The 22,518-nt window shown below is 48.5% G+C and overlaps 9 protein-coding genes across 9 annotated transcripts; 6 read left to right on the forward strand and 3 right to left on the reverse strand.

The window, feature by feature from the left end:
- The first annotated feature begins 1,872 nt into the window (after positions 1-1,872).
- On the forward strand, positions 1,873-4,059 carry BDW43DRAFT_263391 (MDR family MFS transporter). Its single transcript, XM_032040543.1, has 4 exons — positions 1,873-2,400; positions 2,452-2,611; positions 2,666-2,795; positions 2,848-4,059. The coding sequence occupies exons 1-4, from the start codon at positions 2,119-2,121 to the stop codon at positions 3,899-3,901; spliced, it is 1,626 nt and encodes a 541-aa protein (XP_031905108.1). The 5' UTR covers positions 1,873-2,118; the 3' UTR covers positions 3,902-4,059.
- Positions 4,060-4,065: 6 nt separating this feature from the next.
- On the reverse strand, positions 4,066-5,835 carry BDW43DRAFT_321305 (purple acid phosphatase family protein; the record flags this gene model as incomplete). The annotated part of the gene is made up of 2 exons (XM_032049312.1): positions 4,066-5,636; positions 5,700-5,835. The coding sequence occupies 2 exons, from the start codon at positions 5,833-5,835 to the stop codon at positions 4,276-4,278; spliced, it is 1,497 nt and encodes a 498-aa protein (XP_031905109.1). The 3' UTR covers positions 4,066-4,275.
- A 1,701-nt stretch (positions 5,836-7,536) lies between these two features.
- On the reverse strand, positions 7,537-8,699 carry BDW43DRAFT_263394 (uncharacterized protein). The gene has a single exon (XM_032040544.1). It carries the CDS (start codon positions 8,360-8,362, stop codon positions 7,850-7,852), a length of 513 nt encoding a protein of 170 aa, XP_031905110.1. The 5' UTR covers positions 8,363-8,699; the 3' UTR covers positions 7,537-7,849.
- Positions 8,700-9,432: 733 nt separating this feature from the next.
- Positions 9,433-10,411, forward strand: BDW43DRAFT_306960 (DUF2985 domain-containing protein; the record flags this gene model as incomplete). The annotated part of the gene is made up of 2 exons (XM_032046144.1): positions 9,433-9,570; positions 9,665-10,411. 2 exons carry the CDS (start codon positions 9,433-9,435, stop codon positions 10,409-10,411), a joined length of 885 nt encoding a protein of 294 aa, XP_031905111.1.
- Positions 10,412-10,600: 189 nt separating this feature from the next.
- BDW43DRAFT_154749 (Zn(II)2Cys6 transcription factor) lies at positions 10,601-12,657 on the forward strand. Its single transcript, XM_032038521.1, has 2 exons — positions 10,601-10,860; positions 10,929-12,657. Exons 1-2 carry the CDS (start codon positions 10,790-10,792, stop codon positions 12,517-12,519), a joined length of 1,662 nt encoding a protein of 553 aa, XP_031905112.1. The 5' UTR covers positions 10,601-10,789; the 3' UTR covers positions 12,520-12,657.
- Positions 12,658-13,255: 598 nt separating this feature from the next.
- BDW43DRAFT_321307 (FAD-dependent oxidoreductase) lies at positions 13,256-14,670 on the forward strand (the record flags this gene model as incomplete). Its single annotated transcript, XM_032049313.1, has 6 exons — positions 13,256-13,579; positions 13,616-13,816; positions 13,850-13,877; positions 13,938-14,045; positions 14,139-14,243; positions 14,417-14,670. 6 exons carry the CDS (start codon positions 13,256-13,258, stop codon positions 14,668-14,670), a joined length of 1,020 nt encoding a protein of 339 aa, XP_031905113.1.
- A 283-nt stretch (positions 14,671-14,953) lies between these two features.
- Positions 14,954-16,334, reverse strand: BDW43DRAFT_297185 (ankyrin repeat domain-containing protein; the record flags this gene model as incomplete). The annotated part of the gene is made up of 4 exons (XM_032044337.1): positions 14,954-15,601; positions 15,632-15,681; positions 15,747-16,051; positions 16,177-16,334. The coding sequence occupies 4 exons, from the start codon at positions 16,332-16,334 to the stop codon at positions 14,954-14,956; spliced, it is 1,161 nt and encodes a 386-aa protein (XP_031905114.1).
- A 1,018-nt stretch (positions 16,335-17,352) lies between these two features.
- BDW43DRAFT_306964 (uncharacterized protein) lies at positions 17,353-18,197 on the forward strand (the record flags this gene model as incomplete). Its single annotated transcript, XM_032046145.1, has 3 exons — positions 17,353-17,695; positions 17,743-17,924; positions 17,988-18,197. The coding sequence occupies 3 exons, from the start codon at positions 17,353-17,355 to the stop codon at positions 18,195-18,197; spliced, it is 735 nt and encodes a 244-aa protein (XP_031905115.1).
- Positions 18,198-20,015: 1,818 nt separating this feature from the next.
- BDW43DRAFT_263400 (glycoside hydrolase family 18 protein) lies at positions 20,016-22,431 on the forward strand. The gene is made up of 7 exons (XM_032040545.1): positions 20,016-20,115; positions 20,223-20,863; positions 20,919-21,293; positions 21,354-21,413; positions 21,466-21,535; positions 21,598-22,133; positions 22,192-22,431. Exons 2-7 carry the CDS (start codon positions 20,723-20,725, stop codon positions 22,291-22,293), a joined length of 1,284 nt encoding a protein of 427 aa, XP_031905116.1. The 5' UTR covers positions 20,016-20,115; positions 20,223-20,722; the 3' UTR covers positions 22,294-22,431.
- Positions 22,432-22,518: the final 87 nt, after the last annotated feature.

Below are 22,518 nucleotides of genomic sequence, written 5' to 3' on the forward strand. Positions count from 1 at the left end.
TAAGGAAGGCCATAAGGGCTTTTATAGCTCTCTAATTCTTAAAGAGACAGTATTCTGGGGCTGTTTCTCTTTATCTAGGTAGTGATATTCCTGCCTTAGCTAGGGCCCTATACAGAGCCCGTCTCTGGTAGCACTACTGTCTGTATTCCACCAATAAATGGCCTGTAGTTCCCTGTAGAGCCTGGCAGCCTTGGTATCTAGGTGATTCTCTGGCCTTTATCTGACTCAGATAGGTTTGTATAGCTGCATGCCTAACCTTAAGTTGATAGTATTAATAAGCAAGCTACTTTAGTGCTGCTGCTGCTGCTACTGGATCTAGTTTTTATCCTTTCTGGGGTTAGTAGCGCTGTTGGGCCCTGTAGAATTATTTCTCCAGGGCCTGTACAAGCCATTATTGTCTCTGGGCCTGGTTTGCCTCAGTATATACTTAGGCTGACCGTTGGGACGGGATAATCCCAGGGATTTCGGGATGGGATGGGATTTTGGGATTTTGGGATGGGAAATGGGAATCCCGTCCCATCCCAAAATCCCAAAATAATGCCAAGACAATTATGGGAATCCCGTTTTTATGGTTAATCCGGATGGGAATCCCATCCCATTTTAAAATTGGCATTGGGAATCCCGTTTTATGTGGGTTTTGGGATTGGGATTCCCGTTCTAGCCCTATATTTGGGATGGGATGGGAAACGGGATGCTAAGAGGGAAAATAGGATGGGAAATGGGATGCCAAGAATGGGATGGGATGGGATGAGAAATTCCCATTCCCGTCCCATCCCATCCCAACAGTCAGCCTAGCCCTAAGTTCTACTAATTTATTCCTGGTTAGGGTAACTGGAGTAGCTGGAGCCCTTCCAGTGGAACTGCTCGCGGTGGACTGTGACATGGTGATAGTAATGTTTCTAAAAGAGTCTAATAAGGGGGTGTCTTATTGTCAGATAAGATCTTCTGATTCTTTAACAGACTAGAATCTTATAGTTATTCTGGATAAGCTTGAGTAGGAATATATAATAATCAGAGTACAAGATTAAAAGATAGACTAGTTTATGCTCTGTTAATAAGATACAGTAGATAGAACCAAGTACAGGTAATGACTATTCTTATATATCTATCCTCAGTATGCCTCAGTATATCTTTCCTTATACAGATATATATAACTCCTGTATGTCCAGTATGTTATTAGGGTATATTGAACATATCCCAGTATATATATTTCTCTTGGCAACATACCCGGTTCAATGCTCCGGGAGCGCTCAGCACACGCACTTCTGTCTTGCCCCACGCTCCGGGAGCAATCACTGAGCAAAAAGCGGCCCTGAGCTAGTCCCGTTCCGGAAAGGGAAAGTCGCAAAAGTTTCTACACAAGAACCGTTCACTAGCAGATTCAGACATTAGCGCCATACATTTCGTATTTTCCGATGGGGTTAATGGCCACTTAAGGGTCAACTTCTTGCGCAAGGAAAAAAACCTATCGGACCTTTAGCGGCATTTTTAGTCGTGCCCTCAAGACCTTTTTTCCGACACATAAAGAATCTGTGCCATGCCTTGTCCGCGAGTGGAATTCACGCGCATATGGCTTGCATCATGGCTTAATGCTCCTATGGCATATGTCGTCGACAAAGTTACTGGGCTTCTCGTACTTTCTTGACTCATTACAAATTCTCCATTTTATTCTCGTACATCGGGCAGAGTTGCAATAAACTTGAAGCTATTTTGACTAACCCGGCCGCGTGATTGGTCTAGCCATGCTCCAGACCTCGTATTCGGGACTTGTTCCTCAAATCATGAAGCTTATATGCCACCTGGATAGGGTTTATATCGGTCGGAGGCCCGAATGTCCGACCGCTTACGGCACCGCGTAGCCAGCTAATAGGGCTCAGACCAGCTCTGTTGTTGAGCAGATTGAATGTAGGAAAAATCTCTCCGCTCAGATTCTTTATAGAGAGAGTTCCCTGCCCCTTGAAGACTGGGACTCAGAGTTGGCAACTGAAAATTACTTTTTGAAGTATTCTGTATAGGACCAATTTTTCGTGATTCTGCAGCTAATCTGGTCGATAAGTCTTGTCAATTTCTTTCGTTGAGCATATCGGGTCCACGATCGATATCACCAGATACTGCACGATGGAAGACAGCAAATCCGATATCGAAGGACCGATAGAGAAAGAGGTTGCGACAGCGAGCGAGCCTCAGTACCCTAGTCTCGCCAAAGCCATCATTGTCATTCTTGCCCTCTACCTAGCCGTGTTTCTGGTAGCCCTAGACCAGACAATCATTGGCGTAGCGATCCCTAAGATCACCAACCAATTTAAAAGTCTTGAAGATATTGCTTGGTATGGCAGTGCATACTTCCTGACATCTACAGCATTGCAGCCTTCCTACGGCAGAATATATAAGATCTTCAGCGTTAGTTGCATGTCGTTGTTTCATGGCCTCGGCGCTGACAACTTCATTTAGGTCAAATGGGGCTTCCTGATCGCCGTTCTGATCTTCGAAATTGGATCACTCATCTGCGCCGTTGCCCCTAGTAGCACTGTCTTGATTGTTGGACGAGCTGTGGCAGGTATCGGGGTGGCCGGTATATTCTCTGGAGCCCTGGTAATCATATCAATGACCGGTACGAGCACAAAGAATGGCTAATTTGCCTCTCTACACTTGCTCATATTATTAGTTCCCCTCCCGAAGAGACCCTTGATATTCGGAATGTTCGGTATGGTATGGGGCATTGCCTCGATTGCAGGACCGTTGCTTGGAGGAGCATTTACCGATGGCGTGTCATGGAGGTGGTGCTTCTACATAAAGTGAGCACTACACACTCAAGCCACAAGCAATTTAATCTAACTCGATATGTAGCCTTCCGATCGGCGGTCTTTCAATTGCCGTTATTATTTTGTTCCTGCGAGTTCCCAGCAAGAGCGAATTCTCAGGCACCCCCATCTTGCAACGGATCAAGCAGCTGGACCTTATTGGCGCAAGCCTCCTCATTCCGGCAATTATTTGCCTTCTACTAGCTCTGCAATGGGGAGGGAATAAGTACCCATGGAGTAACTCGCGCATCATTGGGCTATTCGTCGGCTTCGGCCTCATGATCATCATCTTCGCCTTCTCGCAGATCAAACTTGGAGATCGAGCCACACTCCCACCAGGTATCCTCAAACGACGTTCTGTTCTGGCCGCAACCATGTTTGCTCTCTTCTTCGGCGGTGCCTTTTTCCTCCTCGTTTACTACGTCCCGATCTTCTTCCAGAGCGTGAAAGGATCTTCCGCCATGAAATCGGGCATCCAGCTTCTACCTCTGATGTTGGCCACGGTCATCTCCTCCGTACTGGTTGGGGCTTTCGTAACGATCGCAGGCTACTATACCCCCTTCCTCATCGGCAGTACCGCGATCGCCGCAATTGGCACTGGACTCATCACTCTATACTCCGTCGATATCTCCACCGGAAAATGGATCGGCTACCAGATCCTTGTGGGCGCGGGAGTCGGTGCCGGTTTCCAGATTCCCATGACGGCCGTGCAGACTGTTCTCCCAGTTGAGGATCTTCCCGTCGGTACTGCGGCTGTCATGTTCTTCCAGACGCTGGGAGGCGCGCTCTTTATTGCCGTTGGCCAGTCGGTCTTTCAAAATGGATTGATTGATGGTATTCGCCATTATGCCCCGTCTATAAACCCGACCGACATTGTCGGAGCTGGAGCGACGGAAATGCGAAATGTCCTCGAGAAGTTGGGGCAGCTGGATCAGCTTGATGCGGTTATTAGGGCTTATATGAGTGGGCTTCGTGATGCATATCGAGTCAGTCTGGCGCTTGTTCTTGTCTCGTTCGTGGCGAGCTGCTTCTTGGAGTGGAAGAGTGTGAAGAAGACCGGAGGGGATAATAAGAACGAGATGGTGGTTCCGGCGCTGTGAAGGCGATATCTATCGGTGACTGCTGAAATGTTGATTCTGTTCGAGAAAGTGCCTCAAGAGCTTCTCCAGAACTTGTGAAGTCCTGCAACGGTGTTGGAGTGCTTTATGTTATACACGGACGCAAAAGGTCAGCTAGACATATATAATAATTAATGTATACCTCTCTATTCATGTTGATTTCATCTACCGTAGTCTAATTAATTTGATGATATATATACATATCCAGAGAAACATTCACATTAAGCATACATATGCACATCCAACCGATACAACACTCTACAGTGTGTGTGTGTGTGTGTCATATTTTGACCGCAGTCAATGCCATATTATCCCAAAAACGCGTACATCCACCCACACCTCCTACAATGCGCACCTCACTGGACAACGAACTGTTCAGTATGACTCTTATAAAGCTTACTGGTATCCAAAACCTGCCCAGTCGAAGACTGGATAAAGTCCACCTGCAAATTATTCGCGTCCAGGATCCTCAGCGTAGCATAACTGTAATCGTCCGCGTAGACAAAATCCGTGAACGATGGCTTCAACCCGACGGGGCTCAACCCTTCAATGTTACCAGCCCCACCAGCAACAATGTACATAGGAGCAGCCGGATCATTCATGCCCTTGGCATCTGCGGTGTTCTTGTACACGGGCAAAAAACGTTGCGAGTTATGAACATGTCCGAAGACACCCAAGTCGACACCATATTTGTACATCAGATCTTCGAAGGCTTCCTGGCAAGGCTTGCAGGCGCCGGTACCGGTCGTATACCACGGTCTATGTCCTCCCACGATAACCCAGGGAGTCACGGTGCGGTCGACGCTAGCCAGGTCGGCTTTGAGAAATTCAAGCTGTTGACCGGACCGGCCGAAGGGGCCGCTGTCCAGCTTGGCTGACCCGTCTGGGCCGTCTGGAGCAGAGGGGAAGTCGGTTTCCGTGTTGATCATGATGATGTGCACCATTCCATATTCGAATGAGTACCAAAACGGGGGCTGTGCGAGGCTCTTGGCCTTTTCGGCCAGTGATTGGGCAGTTGTGTTTTTGGATGCAGATGTAAAGGCCGTTGGCATGGTCTCGTCGAAGCGATGCATGAACTCAGTGAAGTTACGCTGACCTTCGGGGCAGAGACCAGTCGTGAATGGGATTTCGGTGCAGGCGGCTTCGTGATTGCCGGGGCCGGCCATGTATGGCTTGCGGCCGCTAATTGGAGCAAGTTGGTCGTAGAACTGCTCCAGAATGGCCTGATAGGCGTCCTTGCCGTGAAACAGGTTCTTGGGCTTTAAGTACCAATCATCGGCGTATCCGTAGTCACCGGGATGAATGATGAATTCGTAATCATCAACAGTGTCGGCTAGACGGCCGATTGTGGTGTGGTTCAGCTCTGGGTCGATGGTCGGAATGATGCTCCTGGGGGCATTGTTGGCGGTGATGGTATATCCATCTTTACCGTAGACACCTAGATCAATTACCACATCAAGATTGAACGGCGTGGTATCACCGGGGGGGCGAGGGCTGAAGAATTGATCCACGGTGGAGTTGGTGGAAACAATCTTATAGTAATACGTAGTTGCTGGGGTTAGCCCCGTCAGGACAACTGCATTGGAGTAGGTCCGAGATGTTGAGTATGTTGATGAAAGAGAGGAGCAAGCCTCCTTGTCTAGCTTAGTCCTCGAGATACCATATTGGACGCAACTTCTGTCCAGTTTCACGTAGGTATTCCAGGCCACAGCAATAGCTATATGAGGTGTCAGGGAGATTAGCAATGCTTCGACGCCTTCGGGGGATGACTTATGCTCACCATCGGGACCATAGATCGCAATGCGCTGCTGATGAGGGGTCGTCAAGTCTTTGGGGATCGGTGGGTAGTCAACGGCTGCAAGAGATGTACCGAGTAGCAGCGATACTACCGTTCCCAAAGGGTTCAACTTAAGCATATTCAATGAGGATATCCAAAGGCTAGGGAAAGCCAACACCTATAAGATGTTTGGAAAGTAGAAACTGTTAAAGCGTGGGATGAAAATTCAATTCTCAATCCGCCCCATCCCAAGGGCTTATAAGAACAGTTTCCTCCATCGCGCACGTGTGGTAGAATACTTCTTTTCGCCGGCCTATATCAATTGTCCCTGGCCTGACCACTTGCATGACTGCATATCCTTTCCTCGTTCGTAGACAGTGCCGGCACTATTGAAGATTGTGGATCTCCAACTGTAACCCTAAAGGCTGCACGTGCGGCCATCACGGGACGTCAATGCTCGTTGTTATTGATTGCTTATCCAGGGTCCTACGAATAATATGAGTTATTAATTTAATATCCGCTGGCTTATGTGGTAAAAATTAAACCTCGGCAGTCGCTAGGTATGGTCATGAGAATACTATTCTAAGCATACAAATTCTTGCCTATGTCTGGACAATTTGTAGTTGACCTGCCGATCTTCCGAGCTCTGCAAAACCTACCCAGCGTAGGATATATATAGATGGGGTACATTTGATCAACGTGGTCAGCCTTGCGAAGAATGAAATCAAAATTTTTCTACCTTCATATTCTGCTGCTGGGTCGCCAAGGGGGTCCCAAAATCTTATAAAAAACAGTTGCTAACTTCAGTGACAGCAATAAATGTAATAAAGCAAAGGGAAAGACTCATAGCATACCGCTTACTCTGTTGAGAACGTTTTTGATTCCTATATGATTATCTATAAATACTAGTCGCGGTGTTTATTCGTCAGCAAAGAATAAAATTATGGAACACCACGAAAGTATCCTAATACTTGTAATGGGCGACCTCGACTCCTGTGAGATAAATAGAGGAGAGGGAGAAGCCACGACTAAAGTACATTCCCCAGGCAGCAAGCCCATCTGATATTACTCCCAGCCTTTCATTGGGTGGTCCTTCGTTTGTTTGACGTAATGTCTACTCTGCTACATCCCTGGACTGGTTTATTGCTCTCCCCGAGTTCAAAACGCGGCGCCTCGAAGAATTGAGCCCCTGGAAGAGTATCGCCATCGGGGTTACCATTCGGTCCACCTGGAAGATGTATTGCTTCAGAGACACCATATCGCCAATTCTCAACTCTATGGCTTGCAAAATAACAAAATTTGTGAGGTGTGCGTTCATCTCAATGGGGTCACCAAAGCGATGAGCAGCCAGTGACACCGATAGCCCTGAGTAGCCCTGAGTGCACCTGAACTCCTAAGCCGCGGCTCCTGGGATGTGAGTATCGATATGTGGACCTTGCACTGTTTGGTATGCCAAACCTTTATGTTACTAACTAGTTCGTTTTGAATCTTGCGCAAAGATATTCGAGTTCGCGACTAATGAACCGTTGTTTCTCCCGGACATTTTTGACCTTACACAAGAGAAAATTGATAAAGATCATGAGAGTCTCACTAGTCACATATTTTATCTTAACGGCCAGAGGGACCAGGAGCTCAACAGATATCTGACAGATAGGTTACCGAATGACTTCGTTGCTGAAGATGTACAAGCCTAGCATCATTTCTTCCATTTTTGCTACAGATAGGCCCCCACAGACAACCGTCGGCGAACTTTTTACTTTACCACCCCTTTGTACCATGTGAATCTCCCATGTGAGAGGCTTGCCAATCATTAAGAATAGTAACTTGGAGACACTGCTCGTTCAATATGAATGTACCCACAAAAGCAAACAGGAGACAGAAAACTACTTCTGTTTTGATTCTTAGTCGACCCTAAGTCTCTATGATTGGACGAGCCTGCACAACTTATTAAATACAGGACGGATCTCGATCTCAGCAAGACCTGCTCTAGGAGATCTCTAGCCCGGGTTGAAGAAGGAGGCCGCCCGGGCGGGAAGATAAATATGGAGGATTTAACGTACAACATCCCGCTACCCCAATTAATATAGAGTGTGGTGTACACTTACGTGAAACAACAGCATACAGCCATGACTTTCGGGTACAAGAAACGCTATTCAAAGGACACCATCAACTTTCTCAATGTCCTTTTCATAGCTATTCCAATCTGTCTCCCCGAGATGGAACCTGAGCCAGCTCGGACCGCACCCCTCCAAGGAGATAATAAGTTCCAACCCTCTCCCCTGTTCACAATACAGACAAGCCAATGTACAATGTCCGGCATGATTTGGACGGCTCTCACTTCTCGGCGTCGTGCAACAGCCACGCGCACAACAACCTACCACACCAGCGCACTCCATTACAGGCCACGTAGAAAGATGCCAGGTTATGTTGTGCAGCTGCGCAAATAGTGCATGCTTCATGGTCCCGCCTAGGTGGAGAGTCAGAGTGCTATGAATTCTTTCCAAGTCCCAGACCTCCTGGGGAAGCGCGTCAAGTTTCTTTTCGTAATTTAGCATCTTGCTCACAATGATGCCTGCTGAGTCGGGTACTCTGTCTAGTTGGTAGTGGAGATTCTCATACTCGGCTTGCAGGTTGGTTTCGCGTTGAACTTTAAAGCGCAGTTTCATATCCGTCTCGATATATGAATCTACATTGCCCCAGGCTTGAAGTTCTAGAAGACACCGTGCACAATATTTGAGGCTTGTCTATTCCCTCAAGTAGGTTCTCGAGGTGGTGGTGGCCCGGTGATCTGGAATCCATTGCGGGTGCTTAGAGAATGCTAGCTTGCGAGAGAGTTATGCGATAGGAAGATTGGTCAAAGGCTGGGAGTGAAATGTTTTTATTCTGCAGTATGTCATAAACTGCCATCCTCTTGATGACGCGATTGATAGTCATCACGTGTATCGGACAAGCCCTGAACTGAACCTTTCCACTTGAAAGAATGAATGAGTTCACTTGGGGCACAAAGGGAATCAATGTTCATGGAATTTAATACCTGGCCCTTGAAGACCCGTCGTTTTGCGCTCGAATGAATACATGAATCACCTGACATCAAGTGAAGTGAAATTTGGCTGCCTGGATAACTTACCGAAATACGTGGTATCTTAATCTTTTCAGCTATAGAAAGTAATAGAGTACCTGTTTTAGCCTGTATCCTTCATGATGCCTCTATTCCGCTGACAGTCGCTGGAGTCATTCGCCATATGTGGGTATATAATAATAGATTCTCGCTACAGAAAGTCCGGCTGTCAATATGAACATCAACTGTACACCTCGGCACAGAGTAGGCCAATCAGTCATATAATTGGAGAAAATCGGGACTTTGCGCAATTTAGAATAACGAGCGTTGATATTCAGTACTATCAACTGTGAAAACCAAACCACCACAATAAGCTTAGTATGATCATCCATGTTTGGAGCTATTCTGAGGAAAATCGACCCATGCCTGATTAAAGTTGGTTATAGAATTGAATAAATCTGCCTACAGTAGACCGTTTCGCCACGCCGGAGGTATCCACTTGTAGGATAAAAAAAGAAAGAAGGTTGGTTCATGCATGTCGTATTCGTATAGGTTGCCGCATTTGGCCATCTCAGCCATCAACGCACATCCATATCCTTACAGAGGATCTGCTGGCTTTGAAAGGGATGCATTTTCTTTTTCCTCTCCTCTTTCTTCCCTAAGCAGCTCTCTCCCATAATGACCATCTCGCGGCCAACAGTATCTTCATTTCAGCGAGGTTATGAAATTATTGGCCCTGAGAGGACACGAGATGGTTTGATGGAGCCTGGAGTACGCGTTAGCCAGGACATGGCAAAAAATGATGAACTGCATGATGTAAGCCTCAGAAAGGACTTATCCCATTCTTATGGCCTGGTTAGCATGATGATATATGTTCATTTGATCACTGGCTCATTTTCAATATATACAGGTTAATAGCGATGCCAACACACAGCGGTCTCCAGGGCTTTGGGTAACAACCGGTCGCTCCTTTGTGCGGTGGATGTTCACACCGACGAGACTCTTAATCACCATTTATGGGTTGAATATTGTGGCCTGGGGAGGCATGCTGTTCCTGTTGATGTGTAATGCGGCCCCGGCGATGTGTCACCCTGATTGTAACAGCCTCAACTCGTCGCGCCGGATCTGGATCGAGGTCGACTCGCAGATTCTCAACGCTCTTTTCTGTGTGACAGGATTTGGGCTAGCACCATGGAGAATTCGCGACTTATTCTTCTGGTGTTCCTGGCGACTACGTCAATCGGAGCGGAGCCGTCACAAAGGATTCACCCGTCTCGCTGACATCCATTCCGGCTGGTTTTGTCGGCCTCAAGGGTCAGCAAATTTGCTTCCCATTGTCTCGACTTCGCTCAAAGCAGAGCCGATACTTCTTGCTCCGACATCACCATGGAAAATGGATGCCGTCGTGTGGGGAAATATGCTGAACACCGTCTTCCAAGTTTGTTTAGCCGTTTGCATGTGGGCGATGAACAGATTTAACCGGCCTAGCTGGACCACTGGTCTATTTGTTGGCCTGGCATGCCTCGTCGCCGCTACCGTGGGGGCCATTATCTGGTTGGAGAAACGACGACTGAAGAAGGCTCAGGAACATGCCAGACAGTGCACAGCTGGAGGAGCCACAACTGACAGCAAGACACTGTCAGGCCCTGCAGTATAATAGGTTATGCCAAGAAGAATTAGTCTGTCTTTCGTGCGTTTCTCTTCACAATCCAAGCCCTACAAGGCAGAGGTTACTCTGTACGATGCCGAGTAAATGTTTACTCGCTTTCTCGGAGTGAAAAGTCCGACAGCGACAGAATAGCCGTGAAGACAAGAGATATAGTCTGGAAGACGAGCCAATGATATTTCCATGTGCAATGAATTCAGTCTCCATAACAACAGCCTAGTCCTTATTGGTCCCAGGGAATCCACACTCAGCCTCATTTAGATCGTGGGGGCCATTTGGCTTCAATGTCCCCCTTCTCAACTCCTTGTATTTGACCTTATCCCGATCATAGTAGTACTATCATTGTTGGCCATACGATTTCCAGTCTCGATGCAGCTGATAATGATGGGACGACGAAGAACCGGCGGGAAAAGGTCCCGGACCGGCTGCCGCACCTGCCGGTAAAGTATCGCATCAATATATACCTACCGAGAGATAAAGCACCCTTTGGGCTAATCATCTAGTATAGAGCTCGCCATGTCAAGTGCGATGAAACCCCAGGGGCATGTCGTAACTGCACATCTACCGGCCGACGCTGCGAGGGCTATGATCTTCATCGGTTGCCGCTACAGGGGGGAAGGGGTAAAAAGGCTTCTACAATACAAGTACAAGCGCTGATTCGGAATGGATTTTCTTGGACGATGACTTCGGATGAACGACGGTGCCTTTCGTATTTCCAATACCACACCCTTCCCTCGCTTCTCGGGCTTTTTGGCTCCCCCCTCTGGGAGAAGCTTGTGTTTCAGGTTGGCCAGTCCGAGCCTGCGATATTCCATGCAATTGTTGCTTTGAGTGCAATTCATCAAGACTCTGAGGCAAGGGGGATGCCAATGTCTATGGAAGAGCCGGATAATTCCTGGCATCGATTTTCTCTGGAGCAGTTGAGCCGTGCCTTCAATCTATTGATCAAGCGGCGTACCTCTCAGGATCCTCGGTTCTGCAATGTCACCTTGGTTTGTTGCCTTCTTTTTGTTTTGTCGGATTTGCTGCGCGGACACTACGACGACGCATTTGTCCATCTTCAAGGTGGTCTCGCTATCCTACAAGAGCTGAAAGCCCATCGACAACTAGTCGCCCCGATGCCCCGTGAAGAGCTTGTAGAACAGTCACTCGTCGCCGCGTTTGCTCACTTGGATATTATGTCCACCCACTTTGGAGTCGGAGGTCCGGTCCTCCGAATAGAGAACGAGCTGGGCGACGGTCAATCAGAGTGCGATCCTACGATGCCATTCCAGACCCTTCAAGATGCCCTCCGTGCCTTTGAACCTAACTTCAGCGCGATCTTCCGATTCATTTCTCCTTGTATGTACCTCCCGCCTGAGAAGATTCAGTCGGACTATGAGACTCTACACGTCCGCCAGATATATCTTTGGTCTCGCTTTAACCAATTTATACGGATGTTCAAACAATTCTACTCGACCATGTACGATCAATTGAGTCTCACGGACCAGAGAGGGGCCGACCTCATTCAGATATGGATCCTCGGCCTAAGTGTCTCATTGAAGACGTGTCTCGTGGGTGGAGATCTCACAGTTCTGCACTGCTACACGCCAGAGTACGAAATGATTGTCGCCCGCACGGAAGCATTTCTCCAGAAGTATCCGGAGCGCCCGACGATTAGCATCCAGTGTGGCATTATCCCGGCCGTATTCCATGCGGCGTTCGCCTGTCGAGATTACACCATACGATGGCAAGCCATCGAGCTTCTATGGGCGTGGCCGCACCGTGAAGGGGTGTTTGATTCAAACTGGTGTGCCTCGTTGGCGTGTCAGGCGCTGAAAATAGAGCTGCTGGCGCTCTCTCAGAAGGGACAGGATCCCCATGCCCCAACCCCAATTTTGACCAGCCGAACGAGCGAGCGTCTGTCAATAGAAGAGGTATTGGCTAGAATTAACGAGCACCAACGACGCGTGCTTCTGTGCGAAAGGGGTGATATGGGCGAGGAGCCATTCGACGATATCGATTGCTCCCCCTTGGATCTCATTGAGACGGTTAAATGCATGTCGGGCTGGTCCTGTGTGCGAGCTTTTCAGGCTCATGCTGCTAGATTGGATGCCTAAGTCACATCTGAGGCTGATATATGAATAGCAATAGTAATATGCAAGTGACGAAGAAGCGAATGATGTAGCCTGATATGTTCCAAAGATATCATATTAAAGTATATACGCGTAACTTGAAGTACCCTACTTGGGAAGACTTAATGTCTCTTACACTGCGGGGTCTATTCTCCTAAGCCCTTGCTCAGCCACATCTTTCACGGTATGCTCGGGATATGTGATTATGACCTGGCCGCCACGATTAGCGCGTTATGAGCCGACATCTACATCCCGAGGTCAGGGGCGAATCCGTCGCTTACGCGCACAGACTAATAAGCACTAACATGATCTAGCTATTGACTAGGCGGGCCTCGTTTATTCCTTCTCCAATGGCCGTCCTCCGTGACTGGATGGGGCCGGGAAGTGGGCCGGAATTCAGACGAATTAGGGTAATAGGACACTGGCTCGAAGGCAATAGAGGTTATACCGCACCGTCCGCAGCCAGATATCTCTCACAATAGATGGGCTACCCTGGCAGGCGAGGTACCACATCTCCAGGTTGCAAGTGTATTTACCATCTCGACGGCCGCCTGTAGGCTTCGCATTAAGACATTCTATTTCAGGCTATCATATTAGAGACTCAGTAAGGCGAAGGCAAAGCGTCTGCCCATCGCAAAGCTAGTGACTTAGGCCGAAGTCTTTGTCTTCACCATCACACGTTACCACCAATGGTGATGTCCGAAACTGCATGACAGTCACGATGGCTCTCCGGCCGTGCAAGGTGCTCATCGCAGGTTGGGGGATCGTTGGTCTCGCCTTTGCCATCGTGATGGAAATGATTGGTGTGGACTACTTCTTGTTAGAAGCATACTCGGCAATTGTGACTGAAGTTGGGGCTGGTATCTGCCTGATGCCCAACGGCGTCCGAGTCCTTGATCAGCTGGGCTGCTATGAGGATCTACTTAGTTCCAACATCACTGAACTTTTAAGTGTGGGCTTTCGAAACACAGACGGAGAGCCCCTGGCCCCGTCGCTAGATGGATCCGTCATAACTGAGAGGTATTCTATCCTGCCTCTCCTCTGTGTGCTGTTAAATACTTTCACCTACACCTTAGAGTAGATACGGATGTTCTGGTCTTGGGTGGATCATCAGATGCTGCTCGATGTTCTTTATAATAGGATATCAGACAAGTTCAAGGGGGTGTCTCAAAAATGCGTCGCGAGGGTCAGCCATGCCGAGGACCATGTCGAGGTCACCGCATCTGATGGATCGACTTTTCGCGGTGACATCCTTGTTGGAGCAGATGGGACACACTCCCGCGTAAGGAAGGAGATGCTCAGCCACGCATGAGAGCTGGGAATCCAGGATTATGACGAAGATAGTATTGGATCCTCTATGGTCCATGCGACATCGTCTGATGATTGTTCTTCCGAATATTTAGCTATCACCGCAACATACGCGGGAATATCAGGTACATCTACAGAGGCTCCCGGAGTCCCCACGGGCTGTCTTAGTTTTGTCACGAACAAGCACTTCTCGTATATTATCGGTACCGGGCCTAATGATCGGACGTATTGATTCCTCACAACTAATATGGGCCGGACATTGTATGGCGCCTACATTCCTCGACTGAACGAGGAAGAGAAGGAAGCGCTTCTTCGGGAACACGCGAATGACAATATCACGTCTACCGTGCGATTCGATGATCTTTACAAAAGCAAAATCAGGGCAATACAAACACCTCTGGGTGAATTCGTTGACAAGAAATGATACTTGGATCGAATGATACTGATCGGCGATGCCGTACACAAGGTGAGAGCACAAGCCATGGACTCAGATTGTATATAGCTAACCTATCTCTATTTATGCAGATACTTCCTGTCCTTGGCCAAGGAGTAAGTTAGTCTGTGGAGACCACAGCAGCATTAGCCAATAATCCCGTGGCAGTCTTATCTCAGTCGTCGTCTTTGGGCGCGCCGTTGACCGCTGAACTCCCCGCCGTCTTTCAGCAGGTTCAGGACCTGCGCGTCCCGCGAGTGTCACAGGTGGTCCAGCTGTCCCGTCATCGGCAGCAGTTGGATGGTCTGGAGACCCCAGGACTAAGTGACTTTATGTTGTACAATTTCTCAAAGTTGCCCCCCGGCGCGTTGTTGCAGCGATGGGACGAGACATGACTCCCAGCGGTCTCTCTGAACACGCCTGACGTCCCTTTTCGGGCAATAACCATGGCCTTTCATAATGAGAAACCGGCGGAAGAAGCGGGTACTGATGCACCGGCGAGGCTGTAGGTGTGGATAATTTGACTATATAAAGCCTGTGTCATATTTATTGCATTTTCTCCACTCGCTACTGCACGGTAAAGCCTGTAGAAAATAATTATTTTCTGAGGCGAAGGATACTTGACATCATGTGAGAGGACGCCTGTAAAGGCGAGATATCTACTATACAATGAGTCCACTACAGTTGTAGATCAGATGCCGTGACTGATGCCAGCAGGTCCGAAATGTCTAGATCGCAGTGCCGAGAGGCACGGGAAAGTAGCGTTTCACCGTCAGCATCCATTCCCTCGCAATCAACTGGAGACGAGTTCAGGAGTAGCACCCTGGCTATTTCAATGTTCCCATACTCCACCGCATATGACAGTGGTGTTCTCCCCTTGTAATCTTTTGTATTGGTAACTTCACCGTATTGTATCAGCTTTTGGACAATCTCCAGATATCCACCCTGCGCAGCGAAAGAGAAAGAATTCCGCTCCATATCCTCCTCTTGGCGTCCTAGGGCCACCCTTCCTGTCTCCAACAGAAATAAAACCATATCGGAAAACCCGCAGCTTGAGGCTGTAATGAGTGGAGTACCTCCACCACTAGTGACACTGTCCAGGTCGGCTCCTGCTTCATGCAGCAGCTTGACGACACCTAGATGACCAAAATGCGCAGATAGATAGAGCGGCGATCTATTATGGCGATCCTTGGGATCAGGATTGGCTCCTCTTGCAAGTAGAAGACGCTCAATGTCCTCCGAACCATGGCGGGCTGCAAAATGCAAATCTGTCTTTCCATTCTCGATTTGGTGGTCTATGTCAATATGCGGCATCTCAAGTAGTAGCTTTACCACATTTATATATCCAAAGCTCACTGAAAACATCAGGGCGGTCCATCCTTTTTTGAGCATACCATCAGTATCTACTGCAACATTCACGTCAACGTAGGTCGCGATAGAAATTGAGATACAGCCGCTTCCGATCCGTAACCCACCGTCCAGGATAGTGGTGTCCGGCCATGCAGGTCTTTGAAGCTGGGATCCACTCCTGGTGTGTCAAGTATCTGTTTTACCACAGCATCCTGGCCACCGAACGCAGCGTGAACAACCGGTGATCGCCCCATGGTATCGCCTAGGTTTGGATCAATACCTTTTGTCGACAGTAGCATAATAACTATATCCGCATGTCCTGCTCGGGCCGCTCTTGATAGGAGTGACATGCAAAGTACATCCTTTTCACTCCGGCACTGAAGATTCGGATTGACTCCTTCTTGGGATAGAAGAATCCCTCCAACGCTTGTATGCCCCATCATGCGTCATGGAATATCTTGTGTTTATCATTTGATATTCTGATAATAGCATTCAGCGAATGCTGCGCAGTATTGAATACTCCATGCTTTGCAGCCCTCAGGAGGGCGGACATCTGTTCATGCATGGCATTGGAATGATACAAGAACGTGTTGAACAAGTCGTGGCATTGACCGTTCGTTCTAGCCATGGAACTGATATCTAACTCTCGGGCTAAATAGCCTGCAAGGTGATATAAGATTTCATTTGGCAGGTCCAGGAGTTGCGGCATCCTGTCCCTTTCTCATCTCGATGTATCCTTTATGAGGAGATGCTCTGGATTTTAAAAGACACGATAGTTAGAGGGTAGAGACAGTCAGCGCCGGGCAGTGGACCTAAAGGCCGAGTAGAGTGGGGTTTAAAATACCAACTAGTTCTGTGCTTGCTGATTGGCCCTATCATAGTGGTTCCCTGTGCCCCCGTCCCAGTCGGTGCGTTGCAATTCAACAGTGTTTCTCTCCTTAGTAAGCCTGCGGCTACTGGGTCTTTTGGAGAGCAGAGTAGATAAAACTCTAGTAAAGAAAGGTCTATCCAATAACCACAGTCCAAAAGCTTGGAGGCATGAAGAACAGCCTACAGAGTACACAAAGATCATCTCTTCACAATCTGTGTCCTGAGGACCGTGGGCCAACCGCAAGTTGCCTTCAGCATGTCCATATTTACTACATCCAATCTCTTGAGACTTTTCACCAATCTTATATATAACTCGAGACGGCCAATACGGAATTATCCAGTAAGGGGTTTTATGGCAAAGATATGTCTATGTAGTTGATCTACCACGGAACAACCATCTGATTGTCCGCATACTCCCAATAAGAACCACCATCATACTTCCTGCTATCATCGGCAAGCGGCTGAGCAACTACTTCAGCGCCATCCTCCGGAGACCTTCCGTTCATCTTACATGTACTCATTAGTGTACGCGGTATCAGTGCAAAGGCTCAGGTCGTACCTGCATCGACACTCGAGAATTCTTACCGGTTCTGGGCCGTACGCTGTGCAGGCATTTGGTATGGAGTTGTGATCGAGGTGGCACTTCAGCTGGTGGTAAATGCTATTTATGGCCATTAGGTTACTACCAGCCAGCGCTGGGATGTAATGGAGAGCTAATAAAGGAAGGTTATTCTGAGGTTCTACTGCTATGTCTCCGGGATTTCTCAGGATCGTTTGGGTTTGGAGCCTACCAAGGCCACGCTGCATACTTTAGAAACGTGCATATTTACGACACTCTCAATAGTTCCTCCTTGTACATGAGCCCACTAGCCAGCGAGGATGTTCTCGCCGAGTACGGCACTCAGGCAAAGGAGAGTATCTGCTTCGACGGCTCAAAGCGCGACATACTTGTATGGCTGGGCGACTTCGTTCACACTGCACGAATACTTAGTGTTATCACCTCACGAGCGAATCATGCTCAGGGTACATTACAGTTCTTGTTAGATTCACAGATTGCTGGCGGCGAATTGAGCATCTCTCCCAGCATCGGCTACAATATGAAACTCACGCCGGATGCACCTGCACCCTCTGACTCCTATTATCTACGAGACTACAAGCTTCTTGGCTCGATCTCCTTCCATGACTACATGCAGTGGAGCTGTGACCTTTCATAGGCAAACGTGACTTGGCCAAAATGACAGAAGCAGATCGACTGGATTATTGGGAATATCAATGCAACCATTGGCCTAATATCTTTCAATCGCGGGACATCTATCGGCCCCGTAGATGGAGGTCGGCTGTAGCATGTGCAGCCTTGCAAGCGCTTGCTGGCGCAGCCGATGTACCCATCGTGCTAGGTGATACGCATTCGGCTGCCCGCTACCGGGGGGTTGCGGCGTCTCTCGCAAATACTGTTAATTCGCACCTCTGGAACAGTGACCTCGGGGCGTAGAGTTCCTCCCTAGATGACCCTGATAACTTCTCGGTCAGCGGTGTTGCCTTCTGCATCAGCTCTGGAGTTGCATCTTCTGATCGCATGGCACACACCTTAGCTACATTGTCACGGTTGCGTCTTGGGCCGGGCTACGAAGATTCCTCCGACGCCTCTGCTTCAGATCCCACCGTGAATATTCTCCCGAACGCCAATGAACTTCTCCTGTGATTCCTGTTCGGGAGCAATACCACCAGCACAGCTATCGAGCTAATCAAGGCGCTTTGGAGTGTGATGCTTCCTGGTACTGAGGCTCAGCATAGGACGACCATTGGCACCGGTTGGGAATATGTGAATTCCCAAACATTGCAACCTGGACTTGATCTTTTCACCAGCTTAAGCCACCCATGGGGTGGAGCACAAACATATGTCTTAACGGAGTAAGCAGCGGGGTTGCGCTGCGCCCTGCGCCAGGGCCTGACGGATTTTGATACCAAAATTGGATAATTGCATCAGAGACAAGTGTCCAGGCAGGCTTAAAGAGGGCACTGCCTAGGGTTAATACAGCCTTTGAGAGTCCATTGAGCGTGGAGTGGCGTGTCGAAGGTAGTAATCTTCACGCCCTTATCAAGGCGCCAACCAGAAGTGAGGGACAGTCTCTTTCCCGTGGAGAAGCGATCCACCTATCTGATAGGCCTTCCTACAATGTTTCGGTAACTGTATCTACTAGGTAGTATTTCCCCCCAGTACATAAGATTAGCACCTCGTGGTGGATGTCTGTTAGCACTGTTACTGTACGTTTGATGTATACATCCAAGTTAAATTATGCTCCAGGTTTGCATCAGCCGCGTCAGCCGTTGAAGAATACATCTTCCTAGTTGAATCTCCACATGCCTATCCCTTTCTATTACTTGTCCTGTTCCTCGGCTGCCCGTGGCTCCTGTCAATCTATAATATGCTTCCATATATTCGGGCATTGAACGCGAAACGCCTATTGAGCACGAATGTGGGTCGCATACTCCGTAGCTTTTAGTGGGACTTGGCTGATGCTGAGCAGCGCCAGGTGTTGAGGGAGTTGCTAGTCATGTATTTCAGACACTAGTCTACTAGCGCACTAGTAAGATGCCTTGTAGTAGTTAATGAACAGGTGATACAATATTTCCTCGTCCCTCCCTATGAGAAGGACTTGCGTAATTCCTCGGGACACTTGTTACCTGAGTTGGTTTCGCCCAGGACTGGTAAGCGTCGACATTCTCCGTGTGTCCAAACGGCTGTATTGGTTGGCTTATGAGTGCTTTGTCGCGGCGATCGAAGTCTCTAGCTATTTACGCAGAATTGGAGAAGAAGTGCCCTCAGTCTTGAAGTTAAGGATGTAACCTGGCCGCACCCAACGCCGGGGCCATACACAGGTCCATCCGTCTTGGGGCATGCAGCACGAGATAGTATGAACCGAGTGCAATTTCCGGAGCCCGTAAGCACTACAGAAGTACATCTACGACTTAGCGATTGCAATCTCCGGTCAGGCATACGTCGCAGTCGGCTGAGGTGGTATTGGCAGACCTGAGAGACTCACCTGATGGTCTTCAGGGCGGCATTATTGATAAGCTTAGCGCGCGGAGAAAATCCGCACATATACCGACATTCGCACTAGCGCAGGTGATGGAAGTGCTGTCCAATAGCGCATGAGAAGCATGCCAACACGATATTTAGTTTAATTTATTCATTGCCGTGCCTTAATTTCCGATAAGATGACCGTGTCATTCTTCACCCTGTCACGTATCTCGTCAGACCCTTTACTGGACTTTATTTGACTCAGCGGAGATGCTACACGTCCGTTTTGAGTACACCACGATAGAGAGTGTAACAGTGATTCCCGATTATCTTGCGGTTCCGGTCGTCCGGGGTGGTGAATCGAAGCCTTTGGGAACCTTCAGGGCACTTTATCATTTCTTCCCGGGGGATCACTCTCGTAAGGTCTAATCATATTGTACATCGAGATCCACTCCAGTCAGCGTACAACCTAGAATTAAGTTATCTTTGTCTATTTGACATGCCGTGAAACGGGCTCAGGTATGTTCACGAATCCCTGCCCACGCTAATGCAAGTACTGTTACATTGATCGACACTCATCCGGAGGGAGAAATCGCAGGTTCGTCATGTGCCCCCTTCACGTATAGGGTATGTTAATGTACGCATACCAGCATGGCAGCGTGAGTTGCTACTTTTTTGCTGAAGATACTGAGTGGTTAGGCGTAGTGTAGGCTTTTTACGTGGCACAGGGTTGCCTCCCACGAGATTTGACTTTTCCAAGACGGTCATCTCACATATCACCGGCATCTACATCGTGGATTTCGTGGGGTATGCTAGGGTATCGGATGGAAACCACAATCTTCCTTGAACACTGGAACTCTTCAAGGACGAAGACATCAATATTAGGTTGCCATCAACGATATGCAACCCCTTTGTCATAGTCCTCAGGGATCCCTCGCCCTACACGTGGGAATGAAACATCGAAATCCTACTTCCTGCCTGTTTCCACCAAAACCCCCTACCCCAGTGCCTTCATTGAATAAACGTGACTGTTACATTTCCAAGACGGACAAAGCGTCAGGGTCATGTAGTCGAACAAAACTACAAGTGCAATTCATTCACTCATCCTCAACGGGATGTCTTTGTCTATAAAATGACCACACGCCTTCTCAAAATTCTATACCATCTCAACCATCTCTCGACATCCTAAGCCTCACCGACCAACAATGCGGTTTTCAACCAGACTCTTTTTCAACTTGGCTGTTGCGCTGACCTGGGCTTCGCTAGCCCACGGCGTGGCCATCTCCCAACGCGACAATGAGGTCGCTGCGTCGGGCTATCGGTCTGTAGCGTACTTCGTCAACTGGGTATCTACCTGCCTTCCACTCTATCCTGTGGCATGTGACTGGCTAATTCCTCTAGGCGATCTACGGCCGCAATCACAATCCTCAAGATATCCAGGCAGACAAACTCACACATGTCCTCTACTCGTTCGCCAATGTGCGCCCGGAGTCAGGCGAAGTCTACCTGACTGACACCTATGCTGACATTGAGAAACACTACCCTGGTGACTCATGGTCTGACACCGGCAAGAATGTCTATGGATGCATCAAACAGTTCTATCTGCTAAAGCAGAAAAATCGTAATCTCAAGCTCCTGCTGTCCGTCGGCGGATGGACCTACTCGCCCAACTTTGCCAGAGCAGCGGGCACAGACGCTGGGCGAAAGAAGTTTGCCCAGTCGTCCGTCAAGCTTTTGTCTGATCTGGCCTTTGATGGGATAGATGTCGATTGGGAGGTAATGACCTTGTCAGCCCACGGATGACGGATCGTTCACTGACGCATAACTGCTTTTCAGTATCCGGAGAATGACCAGGAAGCTTCTAACTACGTCCTGCTTCTGAAGGAGATCAGAACGGTATGTCGTAAACTTGTCCCTCGTCCCTAGTCATGGGCTAATAATTGGCTAGGCTTTGGATGAGTACAGCAAGAAGAGTGCGGGTGGCAAGCATTTTCTTCTCACAATTGCGACCTCGGCCGGTAAGCGAGCAATCACCTTGATTGTGAAGGTTACATCTCTAACATAGCTATTTCCCGTCCAGGCCCGGAGAAGATCAACAAACTCCACATCAAGGACATGGATGCTCAACTGGACTTCTGGAACCTCATGGCCTATGACTATGCGGGAAGCTTTGCCAAGTTCACTGGCCACCAGGCCAACACGTTCAATGATACCTCTAACCCCAACAGCACTCCATTCAATACCCAAGATGCTATTGACCTATATTTGAAGGGAGGTGTGCCAGCGAATAAGATTGTCCTCGGTATGCCGATTTACGGTCGGTCCTTCACCGGTACAGAGGGTCTCGGCCAGCCATTCACGGATGTCGGCCAGGGCAGCTGGGAGAAAGGTGTCTGGGATTACAAAGCCTTGCCACAACCTGGGGCGCAAGTGATTGAGATGGAGAACATCATGGCCAGCTACAGCCACGACAAGGCAAAGAAAACTATAATCAGCTACGATACTCCCAAGATCACTCAGTTGAAGTCGGCGTATATCCAGAAGTTGGGTCTGGGTGGTGTCATGTGGTGGGAAACCAGCTCTGACAAGACAGGCAGCGATAGTCTAATCACTACGGTGGGTTTCCTGTCTTCGTGGACGATATCGGGTGAACTTGATCTGACTTTGATAACAGGTAGCAAATGCACTCGGAGGCACGGGAGCCTTTGAGCAGGTTGAGAATCAATTGGACTATCCTGCTTCGCAGTACGATAACATCAAGAATGGAATGAAATGAGCTAGATACTCTCGATATGTGCTAAGGTGCTGTTTGAGCAATGGATGAACTGGTCTGATTCGAGGAACGCTTCCGCAATGGAATGATTACATATTGTGTTACCTATGATATTGTCGATTATTGTTGCTAAAGTCTCTCGTTTGAATGTGCAACTATCCTAGTACGCGCCAGCCTCTGTGGAACTCTCCTTCGTACATACTCAAGAAGTAGTTACAAAAATCTCAG

This window comes from Aspergillus alliaceus (assembly GCF_009176365.1).
Source record: "Aspergillus alliaceus strain CBS 536.65 unplaced genomic scaffold BDW43scaffold_4, whole genome shotgun sequence".
NCBI lineage: Eukaryota > Fungi > Ascomycota > Eurotiomycetes > Eurotiales > Aspergillaceae > Aspergillus > Aspergillus alliaceus.

What these genes read in the sequence shown, in the direction of transcription:
- BDW43DRAFT_263400 (XM_032040545.1), top strand. Translation starts at nt 20,723, where the DNA reads ATGCGGTTTTCAACCAGACTCTTTTTCAACTTGGCTGTTGCGCTGACC. An exon ending in GGATAGATGTCGATTGGGAG is followed by an intron (nt 21,294 to 21,353) that starts GTAATGACCTTG and finishes ACTGCTTTTCAG; the next exon opens with TATCCGGAGAATGACCAGGA. An exon ending in CACAATTGCGACCTCGGCCG is followed by an intron (nt 21,536 to 21,597) that starts GTAAGCGAGCAA and finishes TTTCCCGTCCAG; the next exon opens with GCCCGGAGAAGATCAACAAA.
- BDW43DRAFT_154749 (XM_032038521.1), top strand. Translation starts at nt 10,790, where the DNA reads ATGCAGCTGATAATGATGGGACGACGAAGAACCGGCGGGAAAAGGTCC. An exon ending in ACCGGCTGCCGCACCTGCCG is followed by an intron (nt 10,861 to 10,928) that starts GTAAAGTATCGC and finishes CATCTAGTATAG; the next exon opens with AGCTCGCCATGTCAAGTGCG.
- BDW43DRAFT_263394 (XM_032040544.1), bottom strand. Translation starts at nt 8,362, where the DNA reads ATGAAACTGCGCTTTAAAGTTCAACGCGAAACCAACCTGCAAGCCGAG.
- BDW43DRAFT_263391 (XM_032040543.1), top strand. Translation starts at nt 2,119, where the DNA reads ATGGAAGACAGCAAATCCGATATCGAAGGACCGATAGAGAAAGAGGTT. An exon ending in GGTAATCATATCAATGACCG is followed by an intron (nt 2,612 to 2,665) that starts GTACGAGCACAA and finishes TCATATTATTAG; the next exon opens with TTCCCCTCCCGAAGAGACCC. An exon ending in AGGTGGTGCTTCTACATAAA is followed by an intron (nt 2,796 to 2,847) that starts GTGAGCACTACA and finishes CTCGATATGTAG; the next exon opens with CCTTCCGATCGGCGGTCTTT.